This window comes from Eupeodes corollae, chromosome 3 (assembly GCF_945859685.1).
Source record: "Eupeodes corollae chromosome 3, idEupCoro1.1, whole genome shotgun sequence".
Lineage (NCBI taxonomy): Eukaryota > Metazoa > Arthropoda > Insecta > Diptera > Syrphidae > Eupeodes > Eupeodes corollae.
The window spans coordinates 88,193,564-88,210,045 of NC_079149.1; the positions used below are offsets into that span (position 1 = coordinate 88,193,564).

Here is a 16,482-nt window from a genome sequence, read left to right on the forward strand (position 1 = left end):
AGTGAATAACAATAAAAAATGTTCGCCTGTGAATCCGTCCAAAAAAAAGCTATCGGATTTCAACTCGCCACCAATCATTATTACCGCGTTTACAAGGAGAATTTAATCCCAATTGAATCAGGATTTAGCGCCGCCGTATAGACATTTAGCGCCGCCGTATAGACCTGGATCGGATCAAGATAGGATTACTCGATCCAATCCCACTGAAAGAGGTGAATCGAATAGAAAATTTGTTTGTAAACCTGAATCGGGGAATCGAGTTATTGGTCTTCATTTAAATGGAGTATTTTTGGTTCTAAGCTGAATTGAATTTGGCGCTAGTCTTTGTGTTGGGAGCTTTATTATAAAATTTGAAATTTATTTGAAACTTATTGACGTAGCAGTACGCACACAAATAAAACCCATTAGTCAATTCGATACCATTTGAATTCGATTACTCGATTCAGTGCCACCATATACCTGGATCGAAATCTCAATTCGATTCCTCGATCTCATCTTGTAACCAGGGTATATGGCATTTCAAATTCGCCTTCGAATTCGTTAATTGGTTGAATTTAAAACGAAAAAGGCGAAAGCGAAAGCAATTATTGAAAAATGGCAAACTCGCTAGCAAAACGATTCGCCGCGAATCCCATCCCATCAGTCCCCTTTACAAGCAATTGTGTGCTGAAATTATTTTGTAAAATGTGGAAAATTGATTGAAACCTTGATTTGACATCTAAGTAACTTTTTCTTGTAGATCAAAAATGAATTCCCTGAACAACGATTTTCAACGCCAAAAGAAAAAAGACCTGTTGCTTTCGATGTCTGTAAGTTTGGTGGAAATGTATAAACAAATGAGTTTAAGATCTTGGAGAATATGTTGAATAAATCCATTTAAAATGAATTATTATTGTGTTATCATTATTAGCCTTTACAAATAAAGATAATTTCTAAGAATTTGTTTGCTTTGCAATCGTGTTTTTATTTTTATTTTTTAATTGCGGTCATATAAATAAAACCAAACAAAAAAATATGTGTGCTTCCCTTTCTTTTTCTATTTTGGAGAGTTTAGAAAATGGAGAATTGATTAACTTATAGTTTCTTAGCTTTTTCAAAAGTCAACCTTGGGTAAATTAACCAGTGTTGAACTTTAACAAAAACAGAATCGCCCTGAATACCCTGATATACATAATTTTTCAAAAATCTAGTTTTTCTCCATGGTTTGAACTTTGTTTCAAAATATGTACATTGTTTTTAAAATAATGGACGTTATTAGTAACAATTTTAACTTCTGCTCTACTTTCTATATAATATGATTTCAATTAAGGAAAGTGAACAAATATTCAAACTGTTTATGGAAGACAAGAATCTAAAAATCTTGACATTTACTTCTGCAGCCAGACTAATTATTTATTTACTCGCTTCCGAAAATATTTTAACCACAGCGAAATAAAATAAAAGCAAATAAGGTACCGACAACATGTTCTCAATGATATATATTTGTCATAAGCGCACTAGGTGGAATTTGAATTAAAAGCGGGTTTCGATTGAAAAGTTGAAAATAGAATAGAATAAGGCTGCAGGTGTATCATAAAATCTTTCAAAAAAATTAAAAATAATATACATACAAATTATATCAAAACTGTTACAAGTTCATTTATAAACATTTTAATTTCTTTTTCAAATTATTGTCAAAATTAAATTAGAAAAAAAAGAATGTGTTTGTACATCTTCTTACAAATGATTTGAAATAAAATTACCCCCGAAGCAATTCACAAAACTTACAATTTAAATTAAATTTAATTTTATGTAAGAGATAAAATTATTTAAAAATTACATTTTGTTTTGAGTTTTTTGTTTTCTTTTCGATATTTTTGTTTTTGTTTTGTTTTTACATAGAATACATTTAAAAGAGTTAAACATATATAATATACATAATTATAATTTTTGTTTGCAATTAAATTAATTAAAAATATAATAATAATAATAATGATAATAATAACTACAAAACTAGTTAATTTTAAAAATCTATATAAACAGATGACATTTCTTTGTTTTTTTTTTGAATTATTGTAACTTCCTCAAAAATATTGTGTGTGTTCTTTTTCTTTTAAAAAATAGATATTTATCATAATAAATTTGTATACAGAATCATCAAAAAAAGAAAACGTTTGTTTTTTTTTAGCACTAAATCCAGAAAATTTAAATAACAAAGATAATAATTAATAATAAAACAAACAACAACAGAAAAAATAACGAACTATTTTTGTTTTCGCCTTCTTTTTCTTTTTTTCATTTTTATTAATTAAACAACTTAAAATAAAAATCAATGTAATTCGTTTCTGTATATAGAATATATATTTTTTTGATTTCAATTTTATTTATTTATTTATTGAGAAAAAGGGGGGAGAAAGTGTGAGAGAGGAAAATAATTATAATGGGATGAGAGAGACAGACAATTATTCTTTTTAATAATAAATCAGTAGTTGATACGGATTGGCTTAAAAAAAAAAATTATAAAAATATAAACGAAATCGAAAACGAATAAAAGAAACCAACTACTAAAAAATGTTAGTCGTTATTTATCGATTGAACTACTACTCGACGATGACAACGACGACGACGCCGGCATGGATGTCGATTCTAAAAATGTACTAATATTGCTATGATTATTATTATTTAAATTAATATTACGATTATAACTATAACTACTGCTTCGATTGTTCGTTATACCAATTTCACCAGCACCCTTCTCAATTTCAGGCGTTGGAAGGGATAGTTTTTTCTTTGAATCTACAACCATAACAGTGTTGCTGCCACCGTCTAAACTATTTCGTTCTAAACTAAAAGAGGTGCTACTGCTGCTTATGTTATCCACCACACCACTGCTGCTGGTCGAACTGATACTTTGGCTGCCCTCGCTGGTGCAGCAGTAGCCACTGCTGCTGCTACTGCTTCCACCAGTTTTGGGTTTACGTGAGGCAACTTCACTTGTACAGCAGCTGTCGTTATAATCACCAACATCACCACAACTACCAGCGCCACACGTTTCTGAGTTATCGGTTTTAATTATCGTTAAATTGAGAACGGAATCAACATATGTTTTCCGCCTAGCTGGAGTTGCTTTAAAGGTCGACGATGAATCGAACACATCGCAATCTTCATCAGGAGGATTTTGAATTTGATTGGGATTGGGATTGGAAGCAGGAACAGAAGAAATAGAAGGAGAACGAGAAGGACAAGAAGAAGAAGAAGAAGGAGAAGAAACAGAAGCAGAAGGAGGAGAAACTGTTTCTAAATTGAATCCAATCGATTGAGAGTCGATTGGCTTGGCAATCACAATTCCATCACTTTTTTTTGTGGCGGCGGCACTTGTTGTAGGCAACAAATGCTCCTCCACTTGCCGCAGGAGCATTTGATGTGTTATGGCCGGCTTGAGATCGAGAATATCCGAGTGGGAACGAGGACATTTGCTTGAAGAGTTTTTAGGACTCAATTGATTATCACATTTGGATGAGTAGTAGCCATCGTGATTGTACTCAGTGTTTGCAGCACTGTTTTCTAATTCGGACTCTAAATACATATTCGAATAGGGAACACATAGATCATGCATTAAATTATTATTGCTACCCTTTGACGCTTTTTGATCATCACTGGAGAATAGATGAGAGGAGCTTGCATTGCATTTTAAGTTTCCATCTAAAGGTGATGGCTGATGGTTTTTTGACTCACGATTGCCATATGTGAATTCCAAATTTCTAGCGGGAGTTAATGGGTTTAGCTGTGTTCCTATATCAACAATATTACGGATAGCCTTGTTAGCGGGTGAGGTGCCAAGTAATATTGTATTCAATTCAGCGCTATCATTTGTGGGTGCTCTGAAGCGATATTCCATTACAATGGAAGCCTCACCACCACCTTCTAAACTAGCCTTGTCTAGGCGGTTTTTTGAACCAATGCCAACAAAATGTAAATCATCCTCTATAGACTCCAGGAGTAGACCACCCTTTTCTACAGAGCCTGCTCTTGTTCCTCCTCCGCTTGCAGCACTACCGATGGAATTCAAATGTATACGACCAGTAACACTACTCGCACTGTTGCGTCGGCCCATCATCGGTATGGTCGTTTGCTGCGAGAGGTTCTCGTGAAAATCCGGATCGACTTTGAAGTAACTTTGAAGCCATTGAAAAGTTTTCTTTGTCGGTGGAATTTGTTTACTTTTGACTTTCTTTTTCTTGAGGAGTTGCTGAGTTTGTGCTGCTGGAGAAGAAACACCGCCAGCACAATTTATGGCCAGACTTGAACCCAGAGCCGGGCTAATAGCTTTTGCTTTAAAACGTTGACTATTGATGAGTTTGAGGAATTTGTCACGGGCTGTTGTGCATTTTGTAGGAGTGATGGTGGTCGTTGTGGACGTCGTCATCGTTGTAGTCGTAGGAGACTTTATCTGAATGCAAGTGTCGGAAAAGCACGGTGTTTCGTGGCATTTTCTATGAAAGAAATTTAAGTGACGAGATTTAATAGGCGTTGCCGCCGGTGGTGGTGGTATTGTTTGGGTGATGTTAAGTTTTGGATAGGCTAGATTGAGACCATTTGAAGATGATGGGTACGGAGCAGCTGGCAGAGGTAAGGGAATTGAAAATGGAAGGCTTTCTTCGAATTTTTGTGTTGGTGTCGGTGTAGGTGGCATCTTTTCTTCGTGAAGCGTTTTTAAACTTGACACCAACGACGGTGATGAGGATTGTAGTGGAAAAGTGGGGAAAGGATGGCCGCATTTGTGGCTCATGGCTGTTGTTGTTGTTGTGGTAATAGTGTTGGTGATTATGTCTGCATTGGCTGAAGATTTTGTCGTGGTAGTGGTGCTTGTGGTACTATGAGAACTGATCAGGGGCACACCACTATGACTATCATCATCTTGTTTCTTGTTTTTATTTTTATTTTTTATTTTATTTGAATTTCTATCATCATCATCATCAGGCTGACTTACTAAACGTTTATATGGAAAATATGAAGTTGTGGTAGGAGTAGTAGTTGTTGTAGTGGTAAAGGTAGTAGAAGTGGAAGTAGTTTTGGAAGACTCACCGGATTCCCAGTCCTCCTCATTGCCGCCACCACCGCCTTCCACGCCAGCTGAAGACGATGAAGACGTCGACTGGCTGCTAATGCTGCTGCTACTACTGCTATTGCTATTACTGCTCGTATTATGGATATTACTGCTGTTTTGTTGTTGTGACGATTGCTTCGGTGCATTCAGCACAATTTGCTGTTGCTGCTGCTGCTGTTGCTGATGCTGCTGCTGCTGTTCGTGGTGCTGGTGATGCTGATAATGATGGAGGTGGGTATGCTGCTGTAGCAATTGTTGTTGTTGCTGTTGCTGCTGTTGTTGTTGTTGTAGATGATGACTACTACTATTGTGATTTTTATTATTTGATCGGTTTATTAATTCGGGATTTACGGACGGCGTTGGTTCACTACTGCGTTTCTGTTGCAATTGTTGTTGCTGCTGATGGCGCATTTGCATATTGTGATTTAGATGCATATTGTTGCTACTTCCACCAGCAATACCGCCACTATTATTACCGCCGTGTGGCGGTGCAAATGGTGGCATACTTGTTGGTTTTCTACTTCGTTCTATTGTTGGATGTTGTATTAAATTATGAAAAGCATCAAAAGTTGGATCGCCACTTTTACTTGATGTTGGTATTGGCGACGATGATTCATAGGTAAGCTTATTGGCATTGTGTGTTGTTAAGCTATTCACGTGGTTGTTATGAATTTTGTGCTGGCGAAGCAGTGCGGTGTCACTTCTGTCATCATTATTATGAAAGTGCGGGGAGACTTGTTTAAGCACAAGTTGTACCTGTAATAAAAGAATTTTATTAAGAATTTTGTAAGTAATTATAAATAAACAAATTTGCTTTTTTATGAAATTTATAATACTAGATTGGATTGATTATGTGCACTATTATTATGATCAGTGGTTGGCTAAAACGCTAACACACAACTTTGTGTTTCCTTTGATTTTGACGAAAGAAAAAACATCCCAAAATGTTGTAGAACACACTCCAAGGGTTCTGTATCCATTTAATATGCCAAAAACACGGTGTGAAAATTAGAAAAAAAAAACGAAGGGGCTGATGATACTGCAATATTGGTGCCAGATAAATCCGTTACGAAGGCTACACAAAAATTGCAAAATGAAGTCGATAAAGTTAGTGATTGGACGCACAAATGGCGTATCAAATTAAACGAAACAAAATCGACGCATATAAACTTTACAAACAAAAACATAAACAATGTTCCAATTTTTATAAACAGTACAGAAGTACCTTACTCCAATACCGCCAAATACCTTGGAATGAATTTGGATGCAAAGCTTAAATGGAAAGAACACATCAAAAAGAAAAGAGAAGAACTAAAGTTGAAGTACAGAAAAATGTACTGGTTAATAGGAAAGAACTCTGACCTATCTATCCAGAACAAACTAATGTTATATAAGTAAGTATTGAAACCCGTTTGGACATATGGCATCCAACTATGGGGCTGTACAAAGAAAACAAATGGTGAACCCATCCAAAAATTCCAAAGCAAGGTCCTTCGTGGAATAATAAATGTCCCTTGGTATATAAGAAATAGCGATCTACATCGTGACCTTCAAATTGAAATGGTTACAGAAGTGGTTAAGAAACACGCTGTATCACACAATCAGCGACTGCAAAGTCATACTAACTCTGAAATGGAGACCGTATTAAATGTACGAGACAATGTTCGGAGATTAAGAAGAACCAAGCCTCATGAGCTGATGGGCTAAAAGCTACGGGAAAGTGTTATAACCTTAAACTTCCCCCAATGCGATTTAAAAATTAAGAAATAAAAATCATTTGTCGATCTTTCATAGATTGGTCCTGATTCACCGGTGGTTTTAGTGCGGTAAGAGTCCCACACTACTCGGTACCGATTCTTACCGAGTGTCTTTTGAAGATTTCCATCGGATAATAAAAAAAAAAAAAAATTAACTATACTAATTAGGCCTGGTCTAATATGTGCCAATAAACGAGAGTTATAAATATGAGATGAAGTGTATTTGTTTCACAAACAAAACAGTACTTTTAAGATGTCCTGAATTGGAACCTCGTCTTTGAATTTTTCTATCACATCAGGATTTTAAAATATCACCTTTAAAAATGCTAAACACAACCAAAAACGTATTTTTTTTTTGAAGCTTAATTAAAACTCAACATATCCCTTCACTATAAATTGTATGATGATTTTGCAAAGTTCAAATCTTTCTCTTCCAGATATAATTTAAATCCTTTTAGTATCTTTTTAGTTTCTGGAAATTCTCATTAGTTATTATCTACACATGGAAAAAAAAATTAAATATATGCTCAAGTTTTAAAAGTACCCACTTTTTAACATTATTTGTATAGTTTTAACAACTTCAAGAACGAAAAACACTTTCAATCCATTTCGAATTTTTCTGTTAAAACCGTTTTTAGCACAAAGGGTTCAGCGTTTCTTTCAAATTTATTTAAAATACTAGAAAACTAACAGCTTAAGGAGATTTCTGAACCATTTTATGAAGTATTATAAATATTGCAACTGAATTTCGAAGAAAGGAATTATAAGTTTGGAAAAAAATTTAATCGAAAAATATGATGCTGAGCGAATTTAGATGGCGTCAAAAGGATAGTGTATTTTTTTAGAATTTTAAAAAGTAAGACCTCAAAAACTTTACGTTATAGAGTAATTTTTAAGTCGGATTTGAATCAAGACTAAGACAGATTTGAATTAAGACTACCATAACCGATTGAAAGAGTGCACTTAAAATAAGCTTTCCAACATTCATTTAATTCACTTTGTCGGCAATAATTATGTTAATTGCTATTTTTGGTCATTTGTATAAAAGTTACAATTTGATGAGGAATCTAAGACCAATGGGACTTTTGTGAGTATTGAGGCGGAGGCGGCAAAAATGGGTTTAACTGTTAATGAGGCAAAACATCAAGAGAGGACTTACAACACCGACATCTCGGTCAAAACGTCACCATCGACAGACGTTACTTCGATTATTTATATCAAATAGTAGCCGTTTACTAAATAGAACCAAACTGGAAGCAAGTGTGCTAAAGTACGGCTAGGTGGGCGGAAACTAGAACACAAACTATGTGCTCTTATTTGTTGTTTCCTGGTAGTTCTCTTACCGAAACTTGCAACAGATTTATACATTCAAGTTCAAATTCAACATATCCACAAGGTCTAATCACAAAGGATAAGCTACAATGGGCTCTCCACACCTTGAAACCATTTAAAGCTGCAGGACCAGATGGTATAATACCAGTCGAATTACAAAAGGCTTCTGATATAATTGCACCAATCCTTGAGGCAATTTTTACCACCTGTCTTTACCTGGTCCATGTTCCCTCGGCATGGAGATAAGTTAAAGTTGTTTTTATACCTAAAGCAGGTAAATGCTCCCAAGTCAATCCTAAAGATCTACGACCTATAAGTCTATCATCATTCCTTCTTAAGACCCTGGAAAGATTGATTGATATCCATTTAAGGGCACGTATCGATACAAGACTTCTGTCTTCGTCTCAACATGCCTACTGTAAAGGTAAATCGGTGGAAACAGCGTTACACACTTTAGTACGCACCATCGAATATTCCCTCCATCATAAAGAGTCCACTTTGGTTGCTTTCCTTGACATCGAAGGTGCCTTTAACAACGTGGACACATCTGCAATCACATCTGCACTGACTTCTCTAAATGTAGAGAGTTCGCTTCGGGAGTTAATTCATTTAATGCTGCAGAATAATTAACTCAAAACTGGGCAACTCTTCTAGCAGACGATTCGTTAGTAGAGGGACACCGCAAGGTGGTGTTCTATCCCCTCTCCTCTGGAACCTAGTGGTGAATGAAATCCTAACTAGTCTGGATGCGGAGGGTTTCAGAGTGATAGCCTATGCGGACGACGTTGCTTTAGCAGTTTCAGGAAAGCATCTTAATATCCTAAAAGAACTCTTACAAAATGCCTTGGACAGACTAATACTCTGGGCTGATCGGTGTGGACTGGGTGTTAACCCACACAAAACCGATCTGGTCTTATTTTCGAGGAGATACAAAATTCCATTTGTCAACCCTCCTTACATTAAAGGAATCCAATTAAAATTCTCAGACGAGGCCAAATACTTAGGTCTTGTCTTAGACAAAAAACTAAATTGGAAACGCAACGTACAGGAAAGAGTCAAAAAAGCTGCTGTAGCTCTCTTTTCTTGCAAAAAAGCTATTGGTAATAAATGGGGTTTATAGCCCAGAATCACGCATTGACACATCGGTAATCAGACCGATTTTAACGTACGGTGTGGCAGTATGGTGGACTGCTTTAGAGAAAGGTATAAACAGAGATAAGTTAAATAAAGTCCAACGTTCAGCCTGCCTATGTATAAGCGGATCGCTTCGCACGACCCCGTCTGCAGCACTGGACACCTTGCTCTACCTTACACCTCTTGACATATTTAGCAAACACATAGCTGCAAGCTCTGCTATTCGCCTCAATGCTTCGTCGCAGTGGACTAACAACAACATTGGCCACTCCGTAATTCTAAGGTACTTAGAATCAATTTCAAAGCACACAGACTACACCATACCCCAACTACAATTCGACAGGAATTTCCAGATTTCTAAACCTACCAAATCTTTTTGGGAGGATAGGACATTCTTGGAGGATGAGTCAATCCATTTTTACACAGATGGCTCAAAAACCAAAGAAGGGGTTGGTGGTGGTGTGTACTCTGAACGACTGAAATTAAGTCTCTCATTCCAAGCCACAAAAAACATCTGGCCAACACTGGATTTAAAACGTTCAAGGTGCTTGCTCTCTCTAAGCAGATCGCATATAAGCTCGATAATAGGTGTCATAACACTAACGGACACTGTCTAATAGGAAAGCACGCCACGAGACTAGGCGTATTCTCAAATGACTTTTGCACAAGCTGTATGGACGAGGAAGAGGAAGAAACGGTTCTTCATCTTCTCTGCACATGCCCTGCTCTAGCTCGAAAACGCAAGAATTACCTAGGAGAATTCTTCTTTTACGATCTAAATGATCTAAATCATATCAGTATAATCAGCCTCTCACGTTTCGTAAGGGACTCTAACTGGTTCCATTGAGCTTAGGAGGAAGCCTCAAGATTCATGTGGTATCACAATGGGCCATTAAACTGGCCTAAGTGTGTCCGTTTCCATCTTGGACAGCCACTATAACCTAACCTAACCTATTTGTTGTTTAGATAAGTTACGAACAATAAAACGCCTTAAAATGTAAATTTAACTTTACATAATAAAATAAAGATAGTCGGATACTAGATCAAAATGGCCCGGGTACTGTTGTGCAAAAATCACCTTTTTGTAATTAATTGCATTAAAGCAAAGACTTACTAACAAGGATTTCAATATATTGAATTAATACAAATATTTCATTAAGCTTTGAATAAACAGTAAATTTATATCTATCTTCAAAGTAAAAAAATGGCCACTAAATTCGGCTATTAGGGAAAGTCTTCCCTTAATTAATTTTATCACTTTACATCAACCAAACAATGACACTTCTGTTAAAAAGACCAACAAAAACATTTTAACAGCGGAGTTTAAGAACTGTGTGTACAGTTGAAAATGTTTTACATAGATAAAAAATGAGAAATATATTTGTTGACTTGTTTAACAAAATTATTTTTTAATAAACGAATTAAAAATATTTTTCACAACACTCTGTACTCATTAGAAAATAAAGAAGTGATTTCGATTTGAGAAGAATAAATTAAACTAATGAACTTCTTGAAAAAATATAACAAATGTTTTTTTCTTGAACAAATAAAATATGAGAAAAGTACTCACTCTCAAACTTAAATAAAATAAACGTTTCACATTGCTCTCAGAACTTATATACTTAAATATGTGAACAAACACACATGTACAATATTACATTCACAGAAAGTCGCACATAAGGTTGATCCGTTAGGCAATAAGTAAATAGTCTAACTTTCAAGCCATCAGTTATGTTACAATCTTTATTTTCAATAAAATTGTGTACCATATTTAACTATGTAGAAAGAGTTCGAAATTAGTTTTACAAAAAAGTTCAAACTAAAATAATTAATTCGTGAATAAATTCTACTTAAATTATTTATATGAAACTTAATCAGCAAAGCTGGTTTCTAATTAAATTGAATAAGGTGAATTGTCACTAATAAAGCACGGAGGATTGTATACTATAAATTTGTGTTCATCGCGGTGTTTAGCTATTTTGTATCCTCACATTAACAATATTCGTATATAATTTATAAGACAAACTTATCAAATTATCAATTAGAACAAAATATGTACCTTAACAGTGATTAGACTCGATTGCCTATTTTAATTTTTTTTTGCGCCGGTTCTGTTCTCTTAAAAGTGTGTTCCACTCATTTTATTCTCTTTTAATCTTTATAAATTGTTTAAATAAGAGAAACCTTATTATCATTTTTACTAAAAACTTAAACGATTACACTTTAATGCTCTAATTAATGGTGTAGTCGGCCCTATCTAGCTTTTATTTCTAAAAGTGTTTTATGTGTTGATGTCCTTCGAAAAAAAATATATAATATATTGCTCCAATATAAAAGGGCCAGTTTTACGGTGCTGCGCTTAATTATTTACCCACCACAATATTCAAACTTTAAGCTCAATATTAAGCATTTACAAATATGTGTGGTTTTGTTCAGTTTTTCCCTTTGATGGTTGTATTCATTTGCCACCAAATGCATTTATTTTTGTCAACTACTATTTGGAGATATCCAAAGAAATAAAATAATTAACGCAATAAAAAACACCTTGATTGTTATTTAAAAAATGTCCTTAAATCTAACATTACTGCAAAAAAAGGGTATACATTTAGTAAATTCAAAACCAATCTACCAAAATAATGGATATAAACCGATAAACTATCTGGAGCTTCGTACACAGGCGGAAGGGTGTATCGGTTGCTAAAAAAGTCACAAGCATACAATTCTTCTTTGGGTCTTTGATTCTCATAAATGCAATACAATTGTCCGGAAAGTTAAAACAAATCCAAAAATTACATTAATGCAAAGTTAAGCTGAAGTTGGAATAAGAATTTGGGAAACAAAGTTCATCCCATTAGAATAAGTGATTGGTCACAATAATCGAGTAACAAGACGAAAATCTATATTTCAAAAGTGAACCAAAAAAATAAAGTCAAATATGAACTTGGGATGGCAGATTAGGGCAAATTCACTGATTTCCGGTTTGATGACCGTATAGAGGATTAGTGTTGGTTAAAGTGGCTGTCTGTGATGGAGTAGGACCTGCTTAGGCCAGTTTAATGGCCCATTAAGATATCACATGAATTTTAAGGCTTTCTTCTTAGCTCAATTAAACAAGTTTGAGTCGCTTACGAAACGTGAGAGACTGATTATGTTAATAGATCGTTATAGAAGAATTCTCCTAGGTAAGTCTTGCGTTTTTGAGCAAGAGTAGGTCAGGTAAAGAGGAGGTGATGAACTGCTTCCTCCTCTTCCTTATCCATACAGCTTCTACAAAAGTCATTTGAGAATACGCCTATCCGGTTGGCTATTAGACAGTGCCCGGTTATGACAGCGAATATAGAGCTTATATGCGATCTGCTTACATAGCAAGCACCTTGATCGCTTTAAATCTAGTGTATTCCAGATGTTTTTTGTGACCTGACATGTGGTGATTATATACCATCTGATGTTTGCATTATTCATAGCGATTGTTATGCTAGCATTAAACAAACGTGGAAGAATGGGTTGAACTTTACCATTTCTGGCGAGAAAAGCCGGCATTACAATTTCCTGGAATGTCTCTATAGACCAGCACCCAGTAAAGGTGGATATATATTGTTAGCTTTAAGTCTTCATTTAAAATAAAGTAAAAAAAAATATGCAACTGTTGTGCCATCAAGTTTCTAGAGACAGAGTCCAGAGATTTGATAGCGGCCTGACTATCAGAGAAAATACGTACGTATATCAGATGTTGATATGACTTTTTCTTTAAGCCAAAACAAGTCTTCTTTTATTGATGAACTTATATAACCGTGTCTAGAAAATCTACCACAGCTTTACAACAAATAACAGCGAAACATGGTCGCGGAAGAGCTATGTTGTGGGGATGCATGACTGCTGCAGATGTAAATGAGTTGGTTTTCGTTGACGACATTTTGGACAGGCTTCAACAACAAAATACGATAAGCTCATTAAATTCCGAAATAAACAGCATTGTAAAATGGAGAACAAAAACCGCGTGGAATTTAATGCTATCTTGTATCGTTAAAGCGAGATATACCCCCTTGCCATTACCCATGGATGGCACTTGCATCAATGAGACTGAAAATCTCGATATTCTCGCTATGTGTGCCACCAACCACATACGCAATGTCGCCAAACAAGCCGCAAGATGTTTGAGTTTCCTAAGGCGATGCAAGAATTTTTTCTCCTCTTATAGAGTATAACTCCCATCTCTGGACTAGTGCTGCTGCAGCTTAATTAAACCTTGGTCAATATTGAGCCCAACTTTGAGCGTACTGCCAAGTGCAGAGATTCGTTTGAACATTATTAGAGATATTTATATAAACGTTTAAACAAGAATTTTCTAAAATTTTAATCTCTCACGCAATTGTTAAAATTACGGTACAAGAAAAGCCCCAAAAGTAAAACTCACGACGTACGAGTATGTAATATAAAAGAATACCATATTTATACAGTTTCTGGCCATATTATTAGACGCACTTTAGATTTTATGCAAAATCTTAATTTCCAGTTTTTTAATCAGGTTTTCGAATATTGTAATGCATTTAAAATATTTTGTATGCAGAATATAAACTACTTCCTAGAAATAAAGCAACAGATTTAAAGATTTTTTTTTTTTTTAAATTAAAATTTTCAGTTTTTTTTTGTTTTTGTTTTTATTTTTGTAATTTGTTTTCAATCAATATTTTGATGAACCTCCTATTGCTTTAATAAGAGCCTTAATTCTGCGCGGCATACTGTCAATGCATGATTTGCCTGTTTCCTGCATTTGTGGGTGGTGATTCCACACGTGAAAAACTCTTTCAATAAGTGACCGCATCTTTAGCTACTTTCCTCGTCATCAGCTCTCACATGTTTTCAATTGGGTTCATATCAGGGCTGTTTCCCGGCCAGTCCAACAGAGGGATATTTTCTTCCCTCAAATAAGTTTTTATGGACCGGACTGTGTGGCATGGAGCTCCATCTTGTATTTTTTTTTACGCGCACTCAAGGGGATATGAATACCCTTATCATGATAAATCACAGTGCGAGCAATTAAGAAGGGAGGATAGGATTAGAAAGGAGATACCGATGCACATTGGTTTTGAATGTCTGCATATTGTAATGAGTGGGAAACATTGAGTCTGGTAAAGCATTCCACATTCGTGTGCGACTGAAGAAAAAATCTCTGTACTTTGCAGTACGTCCGAAATTAGGCTCAAGGGTAAACTGATGAGCATTCCTAGAGGAACGGGTATTACGGTTGAATTGTTTGAGGGGAGGAATGGAACTGGCTATTTCATTAGAGCATTGTTTATGAGAGTAACGATAAAATAATGACAGGCATGAAACCTTACGACGGTGCTCGAGAGATACAAAAGTTTCAGTTATAAAACGGTCACCATCATCTTTAGAGCTCTCTTTTGAATTCTGTCTAGGATACTCAAGTAGGTTATAGAAGCACCTGCCCAGATATGGGAATTGTACTCGAGTTTCGGACGAATATAGGCTTTATAGATTATAGCCAGATCAGTAGGAGTAAAAAACTTCTTGCACCTTCGAAGAAAACCTAAACACTTAGCAGCATTTTTGGCGATGTCAAATATGTGATCACTCCACAACAAGTGGTTTGTAATGCACATACCTAAGACTGAAAGCTGTTCAGTCTCCTCGATGCAAGTACCACTCATGGATAGTGGCATAGGGGAAAGGTTACGCTTTTGTGACAGTAGACAGCATTGAGTTTTCGAAGCATTAAATTCTACACGGTTTTTGATTCCCCATTGGACTATGCAGTCAAGATCAGAATTTAATGAGCTCATCATACGCTGCCCTTGGTAGTCCACATCCGAAGAACAAGGATGAGAATCTAGAAACGAATATCAAACGCTGAGGGTACTGTCATCGGCGAAACAATTTAGTGGGTTAGAAGTTTCAGACAAAAGATCATTTATAAAAATAAGGAAAAGTGTCGGAGACAAAACGGAGCCCTGGGTCACATCAGCGTTTATTTTGTGGATATCAGATTTGAACCCGTCCAAGACTACTTGAATTGAACGGTCCGAAAGGTAATTTTTAACCCAACGAAGAAGGGATTCATCAATACCAAATGCACTCATTTTCGATAAGAGAGCTTCGTGCCAAACTCTATCAAATGCCTTTGAAATATCAAGTAAAATAATCTTACTTTCTCCAAAACGATGTAAAGATTTATTCCACTGTTCGGTGTTCTTGTATACAAATGTAAACATATATCCATTTTTGAACGTTCAAAATATTGCGCATAAGCTAATAATCATAAAAATTCTGCAATGCGTCTAATAATATGGCCAGGAACAAATCTCCATTAACCACAATCTCCTGACCTAAATCCAATCAAACATCAAACACAGGAGTAAAAGGAAGAATGTCAAAATATTGGATGTGAAGTTACCACAAAATGTACTCAATTTTAGTCAAATAGATTGCACTGGTCGACAAGATTTTTCTTACTGGTTTTAAAATTGCAGTTATCTAATGGGATTTGGTGGCCTTAATTCAAATCCGATTCCAAAATGAATCACTTATCACGTATCACTTCAGGCTTTTTGAGGCTATCTACATTTATGAAGTAACTTCTTTACAATAAAATTCGAGATGGTTTTCTATAATCCTCTTTTTCAATATTCAGTTGAAATATTTATTTATATAAAATAAAAATTAAAAAAAAAAACTTTAAAGGTTGTAAGATTTCATCTGCCTTATAAAAATCTAAAAGAAACGCTAAACCATTAAACAGCTTAAAGGGTTTTCAACAGAAAAAGGCAAAACGGTTTGAAAGTTAGTTTTGTTCTTGAACCGAATCTATTGTCTAAAAAATATTTTTTAACAATTTCTTATAATATAAAAAAATAATGTCCAAAACGGATATTTTTAAAAGTAGAGCAAATAGTTAAAATTAGAGTCAGCATTAAAAATTAAGTCCAAAACATGTTTTTCAAAACTATTACTTCTGATTAAAATAAAGACTCTTAACTTATGAGAATTTAAAGAGAAAGATTTGTACTTTTTAAAACCATTATACAATTTATTGTTAAAAGATATTTCGAGTTTTATGTTAGGCTTAAAGAACCCATTTTTGGTTGTTTTGAGTATTTTTAAAGGGACATATTTTTAAAACCTGATGTGAAAGAAGAATATTAAAAAAAAAAG

At 35.0% G+C, this 16,482-nt stretch overlaps 1 protein-coding gene across 4 annotated transcripts in view; it reads right to left on the reverse strand.

Moving 5' to 3' along the window:
* Positions 1–2,018: 2,018 nt before the first annotated feature.
* LOC129951113 (serine-rich adhesin for platelets) overlaps positions 2,019–16,482 on the reverse strand; it is a 50,351-nt gene continuing 35,887 nt past the window's right edge. For all 4 annotated transcript variants that reach the window (XM_056063127.1, XM_056063126.1, XM_056063125.1 and 1 more), the window contains one exon: positions 2,019–5,842. In XM_056063127.1, coding sequence (XP_055919102.1) covers positions 2,561–5,842 — 3,282 coding nt within the window. In that variant the 3' untranslated portion in view covers positions 2,019–2,560. The remainder of the gene's footprint in view (positions 5,843–16,482) is intronic.